The 14,832-nt window shown below is 43.2% G+C and overlaps 1 protein-coding gene across 1 annotated transcript in view; it reads left to right on the top strand.

Annotated features, from left to right (window-relative positions):
- gucy1a2 (guanylate cyclase 1, soluble, alpha 2) overlaps positions 1 to 14,832 on the top strand; it is a 43,340-nt gene that overhangs the window by 5,475 nt on the left and 23,033 nt on the right. Inside the window, exons 2-4 of the mRNA XM_069689085.1 lie at positions 3,553 to 3,614; positions 4,044 to 4,168; positions 6,615 to 7,516. Of these exons, the coding sequence (XP_069545186.1) occupies positions 3,553 to 3,614; positions 4,044 to 4,168; positions 6,615 to 7,516 (1,089 nt within the window). The remainder of the gene's footprint in view (positions 1 to 3,552; positions 3,615 to 4,043; positions 4,169 to 6,614; positions 7,517 to 14,832) is intronic.

Here is a 14,832-nt window from a genome sequence, read left to right as displayed (position 1 = left end):
TGCCAAGCCGAAGCCTCACATCTCAGCTGTAACGCCGGTTCTCCTTCTCCCCTGTGAAACCACTGTCCTCGAGTACTTCCTGCATCACGTATAAGCCAGTACGTCTGTATCCCCGACTTTTACTGGTGGATTGTGATGCGGAGTCCTTTGTATTTCCAGAACGGCCCGTGTGTTATCGCGACGGAAATTTACTGCAGTCGACTGGATTTTAAGATGTTCGGCAATTAGGCCAAATATCCTTCCTCACAATGGTAGTGAAATTGAATCGTACCTTCCATTGTTATACACTACAGTGTTTTGAATGCAATGAGGAGTACAATAGAGTATAATGTATACAGCTGATTGGCTTTGGAGTAGACAAAGCTCAAGGTTGTCGTCGATCTACTGAAGGGCTCACAATTTGTTTTCATTCCTATTGATTTCAATGAGACATATTTTTCTCCCCAAGTGACGAGAAATAAACTCTTCTCATTAAAAAAAACAACAACAACAGTATTATCAAGTTTAAAATAGTGTGTAAAAGTATAAAAGAAACAGAAGTATCAGAGCTGTGCAAAGCATGATTCCACCTTTACAGGGAACAATGAGCACAGGTCATGTCTTTTGTATTGCGTTACATTCATCTGGAAGACTTTTGTTCAAAGTGATTTACAATAAGTGCATTCAACCACATCTAGATATCACCAAATATTCACTCCTGCCACGTCTAACACGCTGGCTGCGTTGCACCGCCAACACTGCCGAGCTTCATAGTCACATTAAACTGCAGAGCTCCGAAACCGCCTAAAAATCCTGATAAAATCAAGCAGATTATGACAGAATTGTTTTCTTTGTGGCTGCTTTATTACTCATCGCTCATTTATTATCTCACGCTGAGATCTATCTCGCAGGGTCTCATCTGATGTGTGAGTGTTTATTTTCTTTTGAAGTGCTGGCGGTCCTCCAGCTGTGCTGCATCCACTGCTCCGTGACCGTGGACCACACCAGGTCATGCTAAATGGAAATTTTGGAAATGGAAAATCGCACAAAAAGAATCGTCATTCAGTTACACACTTTCAGTGGATTCTGCTGCTCTCAGTTGTGTGTTTGAACAAATTATCAAACATCCAGGTTATCACGATGTGGCTAGGAGCCGCTGAGCACATCCCGTCATCCAAGCAGCGTGTGTGTGTGTGTGTGTGTGTGTGTGTGTGTGTGTGTGTGTGTGTGTGTGTGTGGTGTGTGTGTGTGTGTGTGCGTGACTGAGTGAGATTAATGTACGATGGGGATCGAGTTGTGTGAGCGGTAAACATGCCAGTGATGTAACAACGCCAGCTAACGATGATGTGTGTGTACAGTATGTTTACTCATGTGGCGGATAACGGTCGCGGAGTCTTTGGTGCGCACACCATCATGAATGCTCTGTGGTAAATGAATAGCTGCATGGAGGACGGCGTGAGAAGAGACTGTCATGACATCTGTTCTACACACACACACACACACACACACACACACACACATATATATGAAAGAATGGTGGGCGCTGGTTCGTAAGTGTGGTGTATTTTCAACTAGCAGGACTACACGGCTGCTTCAAAACTTAATACTGTATCCCACATATCCTCCGCTGTGAAATATGTTTAATAAAATGAAATAATAGTCTTCCTCCCTTTACGTGTCGCAGGTACATAATGTGAAAGATCTTTTTGTTGAAGAGTTGTATGATGTTTTTTTGAACCGGAAAACTGTTGCCATGTCGTTCCCTTCGAAACGGTGAGCTCAGATTTCGGCTGTGATTGTCTATTATTATCTACTAGGCTGTCACCCATGTGTCCGTTACTTGCTGTCTGAAAAAAGACGAGTATGTCTGGCTGCCGGTGCGGCTTTCAGATTTTTGGGAGACGTGAAGTCCTCCATTTGTTCACTTCCACTGACAGGCTAACAACCGGATGTACGGTGCTAGATGGTTACTAGTGTACAATTTGAAGGAGGGTAAAGGGGCATTAAATTGAAACGTATTTCAAATATTTTGCAAGGTATATTGAGAGGGGCAGATTGTTAATTTTCTCAGTAGCATGATCCCCCAAAGAGGCCATGGGTTATGCCCATATGAAATGCCTTATCTGGCTACTAAGTGCTGCTGTTAATGTGTGTCCGGCTGTTGCCAAATGTGATGACAAGTTTTGTGTCAGCAACTGGACAAACATGAAGAGGAGAGGCTCCAAACATGTGTATTGTACAGCTACAACGTAACATCTGAGCCTCACTGACCCTGATAAACGCCTGCTGACAGACGTGCTCGCTTGTTCTTTGACTGCACGCACACACTTTCTCTTATCTCTTACTGTCTCGTGTTTTGGCGCGGCTCCATCCCTAAATCTAAGTAGTCTCTATCTATTTCATTCCCTCTCTGTAACACACACACACACACACACACACACACACACACACACACACACACACACACACACACACACACACACACACACACACACACACACACACACACACACACACACACACACACACACACACACACACACACACACACACACAGAGTGTCCGGAGTGGGTGGAGGCCCCAGAATGGCCTCTCCAGCTGGCACACTGTGTTCTAGTATTGTCACCACAGCCTTGCTTTTCAGCTGCATCACAGATAATCACATTGGACCCGCCCTCTTAAGCTTAGGCTGCCGGTAACATAGAAACACGCCAGCTGCACACACGCACGCACTCACACACACACACATGACTCACTCGTGCTTTCCCCCCCCCAAGACAACGACACTCCCAAGTATAAAGTGACAATATTGTTTCATCCACATCTGTTTTTGACAAAATGCAAAACTGGTTAATATGACAGAAGAAGGACTGTAGCCTCACAGAAAAAAACTTTTTTTCTTGTTTTTTTTTTTTTTTTTTCCCGTCAGACATTTTGGCCTTTAAAAGGAAAAGCAAAGCTGTTCCTAATAACATTAACAATAACGCTGTTCAATTTAATTATCCCAGTAAGCTGTGACAGGTGGACATGCACATTAGCGAGATCCCAAAACTGAAGCAGAGAAATGGAATTCTCAATTGTCATTAATTTTATTTACGCCTGTCCTGTACTGTGACATGTCAAAATGCCTTCTGTGGAAAAAAAAGGTCCAATAAATATGAGTGTGTTTTGGCTGCAATAACACGTCAGGTGACTCTGGCAGGGTTATGTGTTTGCTTAGATGTGTGCCATTTTCTCAGAGGCCATAGCAGCAATAATCATAGATTCATAAACAAACATATAAGTGCATATGTCAGTTCGTGTTCACGTTTCCTTTTCTGTGCAGAGGGGCAACATTGGTACATCTGTGTTTTCAAGCCGAGGCATAAATAAAGCTGAAGGATCAGAAAACTCTTACATTTACATTTTTGCGGGTCGGTGGATTAAAACACAAAGTAATGAGGCCTGGCAGTTTATCATAAAACCTGCTTATTCAAATTAGAAAAAGGGATTCACCGAATATGCGTCGTATTGAAATGCAATAAATGCGGTCCCACGTGGAAGCTTGTCTAATATTTTCACTTCTTCTTGCAGACGCAGACCGTTCAGGAGGCTCTACAGCGAACTCTCCAATTCTACAGACAACAAGAGATCCGGTAAGACCGCCTTCCTCTTCCGTCTCCGTACTGAGACGATGTCTCCGTCACTGTCCCACCTGCTGTCTTGGGACGCACACACCTGTTCGGTCTCTGTGAGCCTTCCACCGTCTCCGCTACCCGTCTTTCTCTGACGCGCACGTGCATCAGCGGTTTAGTTGTGGTGCCGTTTCAAAAGATGGTAGAAAGTTCACATCCAATATTCGACGTATATTTCCATTGCTTTCATTTCATAAAGTCAACAATACAACCATGCTCTTTTAAACAGTTTGGTTATTTTTCCTCAAGTGTTATTGTCCACAACAGGTTCCTTTTCACAATAACAGCCTTGTTAAGAATTGAGTTACTATCTGCTGGAGGGCTTCTAATTTCTCATCACTGATCATGACTCATCCTGAAGGTGTGTTTGTTTTATTTTGTCTTTGACAGGTGTCAGGAAGTTGGGAGCGAGGAGAGGCGAAGAGAGAGGAGAGACGAGAAGTGCCCATTTCTAGAAAATTCTGGTTCAGAGGAAGATGTCCTACAAATCCTACAGTACATGGCCACCATACTGGGTGAGTGTGTCAAGTAAAGCAAAGTCTGAAGGCAGCCTTCAGCATTAGTATTGTTTACGAGTGTGCACACACTCCCCAGGCCATCTCCAGGGAGTTGACGTCTAAAACACTCTGTAGACACTTTTAATAAAAAAGATACAGTAGAGATACAGTATGATGGCCAAGGCAGTGGGCACGCAGGTACAGATATACAACTATTTACACATGCAGTACAAATACACACAGACACACACACACACACACACACACACACACACACACACACACACACACACACACACACACACACACACACACACACACACACACACACACACACACACACACACACACACACACACACACACAGCCATGACTCACTCCAGAACACACACACACACACACACACACACACACACACACACACACACACTTGTCCTGGTGAGTCACTCAGTAAAGCTTCGTCCTCCCTCTGTAACATCTAAGATCTCTTCCTGCCTCCATCTACAGTCTCCTACCTCCTTCCAGCAATCCGCCTTTGTTCCGACTTGCTGCAGTGTTGAGCTTAATAATAGCACGAGGACAAATAGCGAAATTATTCCCCCTTCAGAGTTTGCATTTTATAGTCACATCCTTTGACCTTTATGACCTCCAGCGAACAGTTCTAGTTTCTTTAGACGTCACCATTTTTATATTTTCGGCCTCATGAGTAAAAGCTTCCATTTCATTAATAGTCTTTGCTTTCTGTGCTGCCACTGCTTTCGTTTAAATCCCACCAATTTTCAGAAGGATTCAAATCCCGGGACTGAGATGGTCCCTCGCAGACATTCGGTTCCTGAACCAAGCTTCGACTTGGTTGTAAACTCAGGATCACCATCTTGCTCAAAAGTCCAACGATTACCAACAAACTTCCTTTTTTTTTTTTTTTTTTGCTCTGAGAGCATCACATACTTCTTCAAAATGCAAAGAATCCATGAAGCTGATCACAAATTTACCTCCAGCAGCAAAACATTCCCACGACAGGACAGACCCACTTCCGTGATTGACTGCTCGGGTAGTGTTTATCTTGTCATGTCGTTTACATATTGCCCTTCTGGCTCTAGATTCACTGCTGATCTGATCTGATCAAACAAGTCCAGTTTATAGATGAGAATCACTCCATAAATCAGGCTTACAGAACTTTACAAGTCTATCCAATTTTGATGTGCCTTTTGGTGAAGAATGGAGTCTCCAGGCATGAAGTTCTTATAGTCTGTCCTGACTGTACTTTTGTTCCTACCTGTAAGTCTTTGACAGTAATACAGGGGGGTGTCGCAAAATCGGTTTATAGACTGTTGTGATGGTGATTGAAGCTGTATATGTAATTACCGTGCCTGCTTTAGAAAGGCAACAGCTTGTTAAACAATCAGCATCTGGAACAACCCTTCTTCCTGAGTAAAGCAAAGCTCACTAGGTGCAGTTCATCCATTCATCCATCCATTTTCGACTGCTTTTTCCGGTGCCAGTCATGGTGGCAGCAGCAAGTAGAACCTGACATACCTGGCTACAGATACGTACGTCATCCAGCTCTTCCTGGCGCATCCCGAGGTGTTCCCCGGCTAGATGGGATTTATAGTCCCTGCAACTTGCTAGGGATCTGCCCAAAGATTTCCTCCTATTGGAAATGACTGGAATACATCCGCACGGAGAGGTCCAGGGAAAGTGAGGAAGAGGCGAAGGGTACTCAGTTGGTGCCAATCTGCCAACTCAGCATTAGATGCCACTAAATCCGACACATTGCCCCTTTAAAACTTCACCTTGATTAGCCTCTTCTTCATCCCAATTGTTTGGCAGACTGAGGTGAGCTTGGTTTTGAGCAAGAGCCTTGTATAAAATATGTCTTTGCACAGAAGATGTGACCACCTAGAGAAATACTGAGGTTTATCAGGACTCTGTAATGTAATCAGTCACCACAATCTGTGCTCTGTAAGCCACAAGAGTACACCCGTCCATCGTACGTGTTTGTACAAATATCATATTGTTTCTATTAGATGTCTAAATATATATATGACTATTAATGTAAAAAGTAAAAATTGCTTTTTTAAAGTGAGAATCACTTTCTGTCAGTCTGTTCACTTGTTCCGTTTCATGTCATTATTTATACGTCCCAAATGTTTTTGCATGTTTTTCTGGTGTCAGGTTTTATTTATATTGAATGCCAATTAAATATGTTCTATAATCCTTTAATCCTGTCAGTATAGGCATGTGACATGATTATTTTTTCTTATCAATATTCATTATGTTACCAAGGCTTTGATGTTTGATTACTCTGAACACTGATTTTATGTGGTTCATATGCCTAAAATTGTTTTTGCTGATTTTAAATCTGGCCCTCAACATGTCATGGAGCAGAAGTAACGCAGTTTCATATAAAATGCAGTGTAATATTGCATCACTGACATTGTGTTTTGCATTCCCTCTCTTCCAGGAGTGCCATTCTGCGAGTTGAAAGAGCACTTTGGAGAGGAGTTCTTTGGCCTCTGCTTTGAAGAAAATGAGCGAGTGCTTCGGGCTGTGGGCGGCAACCTCCAGGATTTCTTCAATGGTTTTGACGCCATTTTGGAACACATTCGCACCTCCACGGGGCGCCGAGCCTCATCCGAGAGCCCCTCCTTCCAGTGCAAGGATCCCCACGAGGAGAAGAAAGGGAGAAGAAAATATGACAAAGTTGGAGATCAAGGAGAAAGAGATGGAAGAGGGAAGTTGCTGCTTCTTCATTGTTTCAACCCGGCCTCTGTTGTTGGATTAGTCATGCCAGGGTTGATCAGAGCGGTTGCCAGGCGGATCTTTCATTCAGAGGTCGAGGTGGAAGAGGTGCCACCTCTGACTCCTTTGCTGCCCAATGAAGATACAGAATACACAGACTGTGACTCCACAACGGCGACACCGACTGCATCCCCCACGGCCTCGCCGACCTCGTCCCCATCCTCTCCCTCTCCTTTTCCGACCTCAGTCCCCACAGTTTGCCTCTCCTTCCAAATCCACGAGACATGCCCTCCGACCCTCTTAAACGCTGCCTCGGGGAGCACTAAACGGCCCCCCCTCTCGCTCTCCACCAACCCCATAGATCTACGCATCGGCCTGGCCACGTTCTGCCGTGCCTTTCCGTTTCACCTCGTCCTGGGGCCTCGCATGGAGCTACTGCAGCTTGGAGAAGGACTGAGGAGACAGGCTCGCATTGAGCTTCACCGGAGCCTCTCGTTCAGGGACTGTTTCGAGATTGTCTCGCCCAAGATGGAGCCCTCGTTCCAGGGCATCCTGCTGAGGCTTGCATCCCCATTTACAATCCGTACCAGGCCCGACACCACGCAGGCTGGCACCAAGGAGAAGGTGAAGCTATCACACGTAACACATGACACTGTTGCATAACTAATACTTTTTTGTGTGTTTTTTTTTGTATATACTGTTCCATGCAGTAATGGTATCCTTTTTTTTAAGTTCAAACTCCGTAATGAATTTATCTTAAACAAGTATCGTGTTTGTCGCCACAGACAGATATAGCTTAAGCATTCACATCAAGATCCTCCCCAAGCCATTCAGAAATTATTAAAACACATTAAAGAGTTATACTATTGAAATACCATGTCCCATTATTAAGACGAGCATGGCTGAAAAATGTCTCTGCTATTTCTTTTTTCTTTTATCCCTGACGAGCGATTGCGGTGCTGGTCAGACAGATCAAACACGGGACTTTTTGTACTTTGAAAAGATGTAGAAATTGTCATCTATGTTCTGTTCTGTTATCGTATCAGAGTCTTCAATGTTTCGTTTGAAATATTTCAGTGCAAGAAGGTCACAACTTGATTCAGTCGATGGTTTGTCTCAACTGTCCTCTTTGGATACTGACTCACTCACTGTGTCCCCAGTCAGGTTCAGGGTCTGATCTCATTGGAGCTAAATATATATATATATATTTTTTTGCTGGACCTCCTAGTGTTGATGAGTGGCTAGCAGTGTTTTTTTATTTATTTATTTATTTTTTACAAATATTGAAATTGATGTGTACCATCTTCAAAAAGAAAAAAAAAAATTGAGCGTGAAACATGAGCGCGTTGGTGGCACTGCGTGTTCACTGAATGTCATTCCACGGCACCGGCGTGACACCGGTGATGTTTCTGCATTGGAGGAGTGAGGATTTGAATTGGTTCCAATTTACCAGAAACAATTAATCAATGGGGGTTGTGTGCTATATCCAGTTCTTTATGGATCGGACGGTCTCCGCGGGCTGTCGGTGACAGCACCAAACACTCTGACGCTAAACAGAACTGACCGAGAGGAGATGAACCGGTCCGGCCGCGGTGCGCTGCTGGGTGGGTCCGTGTGTTTGTGTGCAGGCGGGTGAGCCAGGAATGTCTCGAGCTCGCAGGTCACGAGAGCAGCAGATGTGTTCACTTTGATCCACCCCGCCCCCCAAACCCAAAAAAAAAAAAAAAAAAAAAAAGTTAATTTCTGATCGTTTTTGGGAACAAGTTTGGTTCCAGTTCATCTTGACTGTGGAAATGCACTCGAGGCGAATGGCTGATGCCAGGGAAAAGGGCTTCTTCTGCAATTTGCGCACGTTGTCAACACAAGTGATGCTGGTTTGGTGGTGGGAAGCTGTTGAGGGATTGTTTCCTTGCGTCCTGCGTCTCCTTTACACCTTCCTCAGCCGAGAGTAAAGTAAAAATGATAACAAACAAACAAATGCGCGTACATACGAACAAAGTAAACAAGGTAGATTCCTCCAAATTGTTTAATATCAGTACTTCCAAGAGGAAAAATTGCAGCAGCACGAAAACTGACTCTTAACATCGGGTACTGTAATGCACTGTTGTATTTGAACCTCCTCTTGGCCATTAGTTGCACACAGTTCCTTGTATTTGCTTTCAATGTTGTTGTTTTTTTTAGGCCCTTTGAGTTTTGCGTTCACATTTCTGTTTCTTCTCTTCTTTTGCCGTCTTCACTGGTATCTCATGTAACAAGTGGCCTTTTCTTCGTGAGGCACCACATAAGGATTTCTATGAGAAAATCAGTGGCAGGTCTTATGCGCACAGACTGTCTGCGTTTCAAAGCACGCCGGTTATTTTTACTCGTGCAGCCAAAGCAACACTATGAGCAAATAGTGGGTGAAGATAAAATGGTCGATAAATTACAGGGTACGGAAGGAAATCACCGTCCCTTTCTGTGAGATAATTTACTTGTCTCATAGTTTTTCACCAGCTGTGCCGATCCCAGTGGGGCAGGACAATCACAGCATGGCCACTGGAGATGGCTTCTCGAAATAGGACACTAATAGTCTTTCATGTATGATACAGAGCAGCAAAATGCGAATAAATGGCACCACAGATCTGCAGCCAGAAGCAGATGGCGCAGTTAAAAGTCCTCTCATGTCTTGTTTTCCTTCCTTGTCATAACACCGTTTGCTCTAGTCGCTGGCCCTGGCACGAAAATAAGACCCACAGACAGCTTTCGTTCTCACACAGTTAAAATACATTTCTAAACAAACTGTTTGCAATACGTATCTGCAAATTAGACCATTTCTTTGAACAGAGCCATGCAGGTTTACATATCTATGCAGGGGCACATAATAATAACAACACACATGGCTTCAGGAGTAGCAGCAGGTCCCCCCCCCCCCCACCTCCTCCTCCTTCACAGTCACATCTCGAGTACCACTACAGCACATCCGCTCTCTAGCTTTCATCTTCTCGCTGTCAGTGTCTCATAAATTTACTCTCATTCTGTCAACTGCTTACCAGGTCTTTTTTCCTGACGAAGATTTCACGTTTCTCTTCACACACATTCCCCGGCTTTTTCATTTTTTTTTTTCCCTCGTACGTTCAGAGAGTAAAATCTTTTGAAAATGTTGTGTCACAAATGGAAATAATTGCTTATAAAAATGCTCGATGAGCGGGATTTCTGAACAAAGGGGACACGCATAAATTGCTGAAAGGAAGTTCAGTCTTTCAATTTAATTTGAATTCAGGGTCGACTCATTTACGGCAGCTTGTCTTTTCTGGAACTTTTTGTGTGCAGTTCTTGTGGTCAAACCTGGAGCTGCTGAAATGTAAGTTAGACACATCCCCGCCCAAACTCCAAACACCATCTGCTCGACACCTGAAAGTGGGTTTGTGAAGCAGCCCGGGCAGATATTGTTTTGCCAAATTGTTGCCCTGTGAATCTTGTGTCACCTGGGCAGGGAAGCAGAAAAAAGAGAAGGAGCAAGGAAAGGAACGGGCTGACATTTTCACGAGAAAGGGCAGCGACAAAAGGCGACAGGCCAAGGTAATGAGGCCACACTCCCCGATGGTGCACTCCGTGTTTGTGTCCGTGTCCTTCAGTGGCCTGTAGGGGATTTTCAGTTTGACTTTTTTTTGTTTTTTTTCCCTCTCTTCGCCCAGGGGCACGGGCCGTGCAAAAGACATTCAAAGGACCTACTGAAAAGGTCAAATCACATCTCTCGGTGTCTCCCCGCCCAGTGTGAACGCTGCGGTTCACACACAGGGTGCTCCGTCAAAAGCCCTCCTCCAACCGGTGCTCGGCACGTACTGTAAAACACAAGGTTACGTCTTCGCTTTTCAGCGAGGTGAACGTATGACATTTGTGTGGGCCGTGCTCCGCGACGCACTGGATTTACTTGGGTGTTGATATTTTCTTTCTCTTAAAAATAACAGGATGAATAAGATGGAATCTATGAATCACAACACCTGCCTCCACAATAGTGATGCTGTTGTTGCATTTTATCCAAAAGTTCCCAGACTCTTTGGGGTTAAAGAGTCAAAATGCTGGTTAGCATGAGTCAGTGAACAGTATGTGTAAAGTGTTTGATGTTAACTGGAGCCCAGACGAGCTGTTGTTTTGGCTTCGGCGGATTTTTCAGCAGTTATTCACAACAGCGCATGTTTTCAGACACAAAATCCTGCTCTTTTCTGACATTTAGCTTGTCACATGTCAGAAAATGACACCAATACAACAGATCACAATGGATCTCACAATAAGATCCTTTTGGATAAATCATCTTTCCAAGCGGCTGCAGTGGAAATCAATGAAGGACTTTGACCTTTTTAAAATGGGATCTTAACTCCCTCAAAATGGGATGCGGCTCCAAACATTGTAGGTTCTGTGATTTTATTGGACACCTTTTCAACCTGGCTGTTTATAGACTGAAGTCAAAATGAGTATTGTTTTTGTACCTTTGACAGGTTGGTCAACGAAGAAGACGGTGGACTAGGAAAATTTGTGAAGGCCAAGGACTAATATTGGAATATTGTCGTGTGTAACAAATGCGACTGTGTTGCATTTGTAGAGGTCGCTGAATGAGGTTTGTTTGTGTGCACACCTGCGTGTCTGAGTACAAAGACGGCCTTGACATTAGCACCACCTTTGATCCGAGGTAGATAAATCACAGCCGTGACGGTTTATTTGTTCGGTGGAGAGTGCTTTGAAAATCACTGCTTCCTCTGTCTCTGTCTACTATTGATAAGTTTTACAAAGCACGGTGAATTAAAATACACGGGTAGAAGGAGAAAAGGCAGACGGACCAGGAGGAAACCTCACAAGTAATGAACATGGCGGAAATATTTTTAGTCTCTGATTGCTGTAACAATATATAGAATAGAAACAAGAAAAATTGTTTTCTGCTACCTCACAAATGTCCCTTGTGTGCACAGCTCTGTGCCAGATGTAAAATGGCCTCTATACTAGTGGACATTACTCTCCTTGATCTGTCTGTAAAAAGCATGAATTGCTAAAACGCACCTCATTACGAGATGTTGAACGTTTTTCTTTATTAAGTCACGGTGGTCAGAAATCAGGAGCATGAATAGTGTATCAGTAATAACTTCATAGTTGTTTGTTTTTTTCCATAAAATAACTAAATAATAAATGTAGTTTTCCCTTTCTGGCATTTCAACATTAATCCAACTATCGGCCAAATAGTTGTGCTACAATACTGGTTCAGAATACTTAAGATGCTCTCAGGCCGAGTTGTTTGTCCACATAGAGAGTGGAGACTCATTTCTTGGGAAGGTCTTCAGATCATTGTTAACATTTAAAAGATGAAGCAGTATGAACGGTGTTGTAGCATACATTTTTTCTGCTTGAATAAGTTTGAACACAAGGCTGCATGGCCAAAGTTCTGCTGTCCGAATGAGATAAATGCATCATTACTGTCTGATGCAATATCTAGTGGACATTTATCTGATGATCAAAAGGGTCTGTTTTTCATTTAGATCCAAATTATGTTTAAATGTAGTGGGACAATGACAGCATTTTATTTACTCAAACAGCAACAGCTCTTACCCAATTGCATTTCAACGTTACCAAGTGTTATTTTTTCCATTGCTTGCATAGCAACACTTGCACTTCTGTCAACCTCTGATTCAAATATAAATCAACTCACCTTCCAGGTGTAATTTTTTTGTGTAACATCAGCATTTGAAGACTTGCTGACTCTTTTATCTGCAGGTATGAGTGCCTTCCATGCAAATGTGTACAGTGTGTTTTTGTAACGTTGTGTTTATCGAGGCTACGAAGTGTGTGTGTGTGTGTGTGTATGTTTTTGTTTGTGTTGGGGGAGGGGGGGTTTGAGGTTGTGCACATGTTTTACTGTGAGAGTGGGATGTAAGTAAGAGTACTGCACAATATAGCCAGAGTCGGACAAGATAAGAGCATTGCAGCATTGTGTGTGTGTGTGTGTGTGTGTGTGTGTGTGTGTGTGTGTGTGTGTGTGTGTGTGTGTGTGTGTGTGTGTGTGTGTGAGAGAGAGTGAGGATGAGAGAGGCTGACTCATTGACTCTGTGCTGCTCAGTGCCTGTTCATGCAAATGAGAGTCTGTTGACATGCCAGAGTCTGCTCACAAAAGACAATCCATTAGCTGTCTGTTCCACCTCCTGTGATCCTTCTCCTCATCTCTCTTCCTCTCTTCTACCTCTTTCACCGTTTTTCAAATCCAGTGCGTCTCATTCTGCCCGTGTCTCCCTCTCCTTCTCCCTCCCTATTCTTTCTGCCTCTATTTCCATCTCTGGACTCACCCCCCCCCCCCACACACACACACACACACTTATCTCCTCTCTTCTCATCTACCTTCAGCACCCTGTTGCCCATGGCGATAGCAACCTGAATCTGTACATTGCGATAATCTTAATATGTAAAATATGAACATCTCCGTGTGCTGCTGGCCTTATTGCTAGAAGACGCAGCAGTACTGCATAAACATAAAATACATAAATACAGTACACACAGAATAAGCACTAAGAATAAGATTACAGAGAGGATATTATTAAAGGCAAGGCACAGAGCTATCGGTGATACTACGGTGAGATCAGAACACAAATTTGCTCGAGTGTAAATTGATTTCAAAATAAGCCATTGGATTCACAAATCAAAGAATTGTTAGGTTAGTTCCCTGCTGGCCTGTTTCAAGGCTTCAAGTAACATAACGTTGTCAGTAACATAAAGATAGCTGTTGTGTATTTGTTAAGTGGAAACATAATATTACACAACACTTGTGTGACCACAGTTTTGGTCTTAAATGTGCAGTTAATGATACATATGTGCATCTAGTGGTCACACAGTAGTGTCTTCTCTCATAAGCACTTTGTATTATCATCACGAAGGGGACAAATATTTTCACCTTCAATGTATCTTTAAAAGACAGGAATTACATGAATTCATTCATTATTTGTCAAAAATAATATAGTAGTATGGCATTGGTCGTGTAGTAATATATGTAAGGAATTAACAGAATTAGTGGTGCACAACTGCCTTAAAAAAAACAACGTCATTTTATTGTGGTGACCTTGAACTAGAGTGAGCTATAAATGTGTAACAGCGTGCTACCGAGAACTCTCACATTATAGGACACAACAGACTCCTCTTGTTACAGCTTTCGGTCTTTCATTTGTTTTTGTAGATTATATTTGAATGCCCGCCCCAGTTTCTCCCTCCTTAAAGTTTTGCTTTCTTGTTGTACTGTTGTCTACGTAACATATTTACTGTCTCATCATGCTTTCATTACATTTCTTTCAGTGTTTCTTTGCTTTTAATCGTCGAGCCGTTTCAACAATGCTACCATTTCTCATAATTTTTACCCCACTCGCTCTCTTTTGTTGTTGTTGTTCTATCTCCCATCCAATTTTCTTACCACTATGTTCCTTTTGCCTTCCTTCCTCACAGTTCACTCACCTCCTCTTTCTCTGTGCTGTGATGACAGAGATGCAGGCAGAAGCAGAAGAGAGTGCTGAGTTAAACAGAGACGCACAACTAGGCCAACGCTACAGCCTCCAGGGATGTGTGTGTGTGTGTGTGTGTGTGTGTGTGTGTGTGTGTGTGTGTGTGTGTGTGTGTGTGTGTGTGTGTGTGTGTGTGTGTGTGTGTGTGTGTGTGTGTGTGTGTGTGTGTGTGTGTGTGTGTGTGAGTTACAGAGTGAGACAGAAAATGGGAGTGACAGAGAAACAGAAGCTGTATAGAGCAAGGTGGTGCGACACTGGTATAATTATACCGACTGTACATGAATAAAAAGCAACAAAAACAGTGTTTCGATGGAAAATTTTGCGTTCACTGTATAACTATATATATATATATAAATATAAAAAAAAGCATAGCACATCAGTAAAAGACACACAGAAACAACGGTGAATGTAAACCTGGAGTCCTTGTAGAAGGTC

Source organism: Brachyistius frenatus, unplaced genomic scaffold (genome assembly GCF_029030835.1).
Source record: "Brachyistius frenatus isolate BFR_SWC_R1_liver_20210118 unplaced genomic scaffold, ASM2903083v1 Contig_1, whole genome shotgun sequence".
Taxonomy (NCBI): Eukaryota; Metazoa; Chordata; class Actinopteri; family Embiotocidae; genus Brachyistius; species Brachyistius frenatus.
This window is presented reverse-complemented; position numbering and strand designations above follow the sequence as displayed.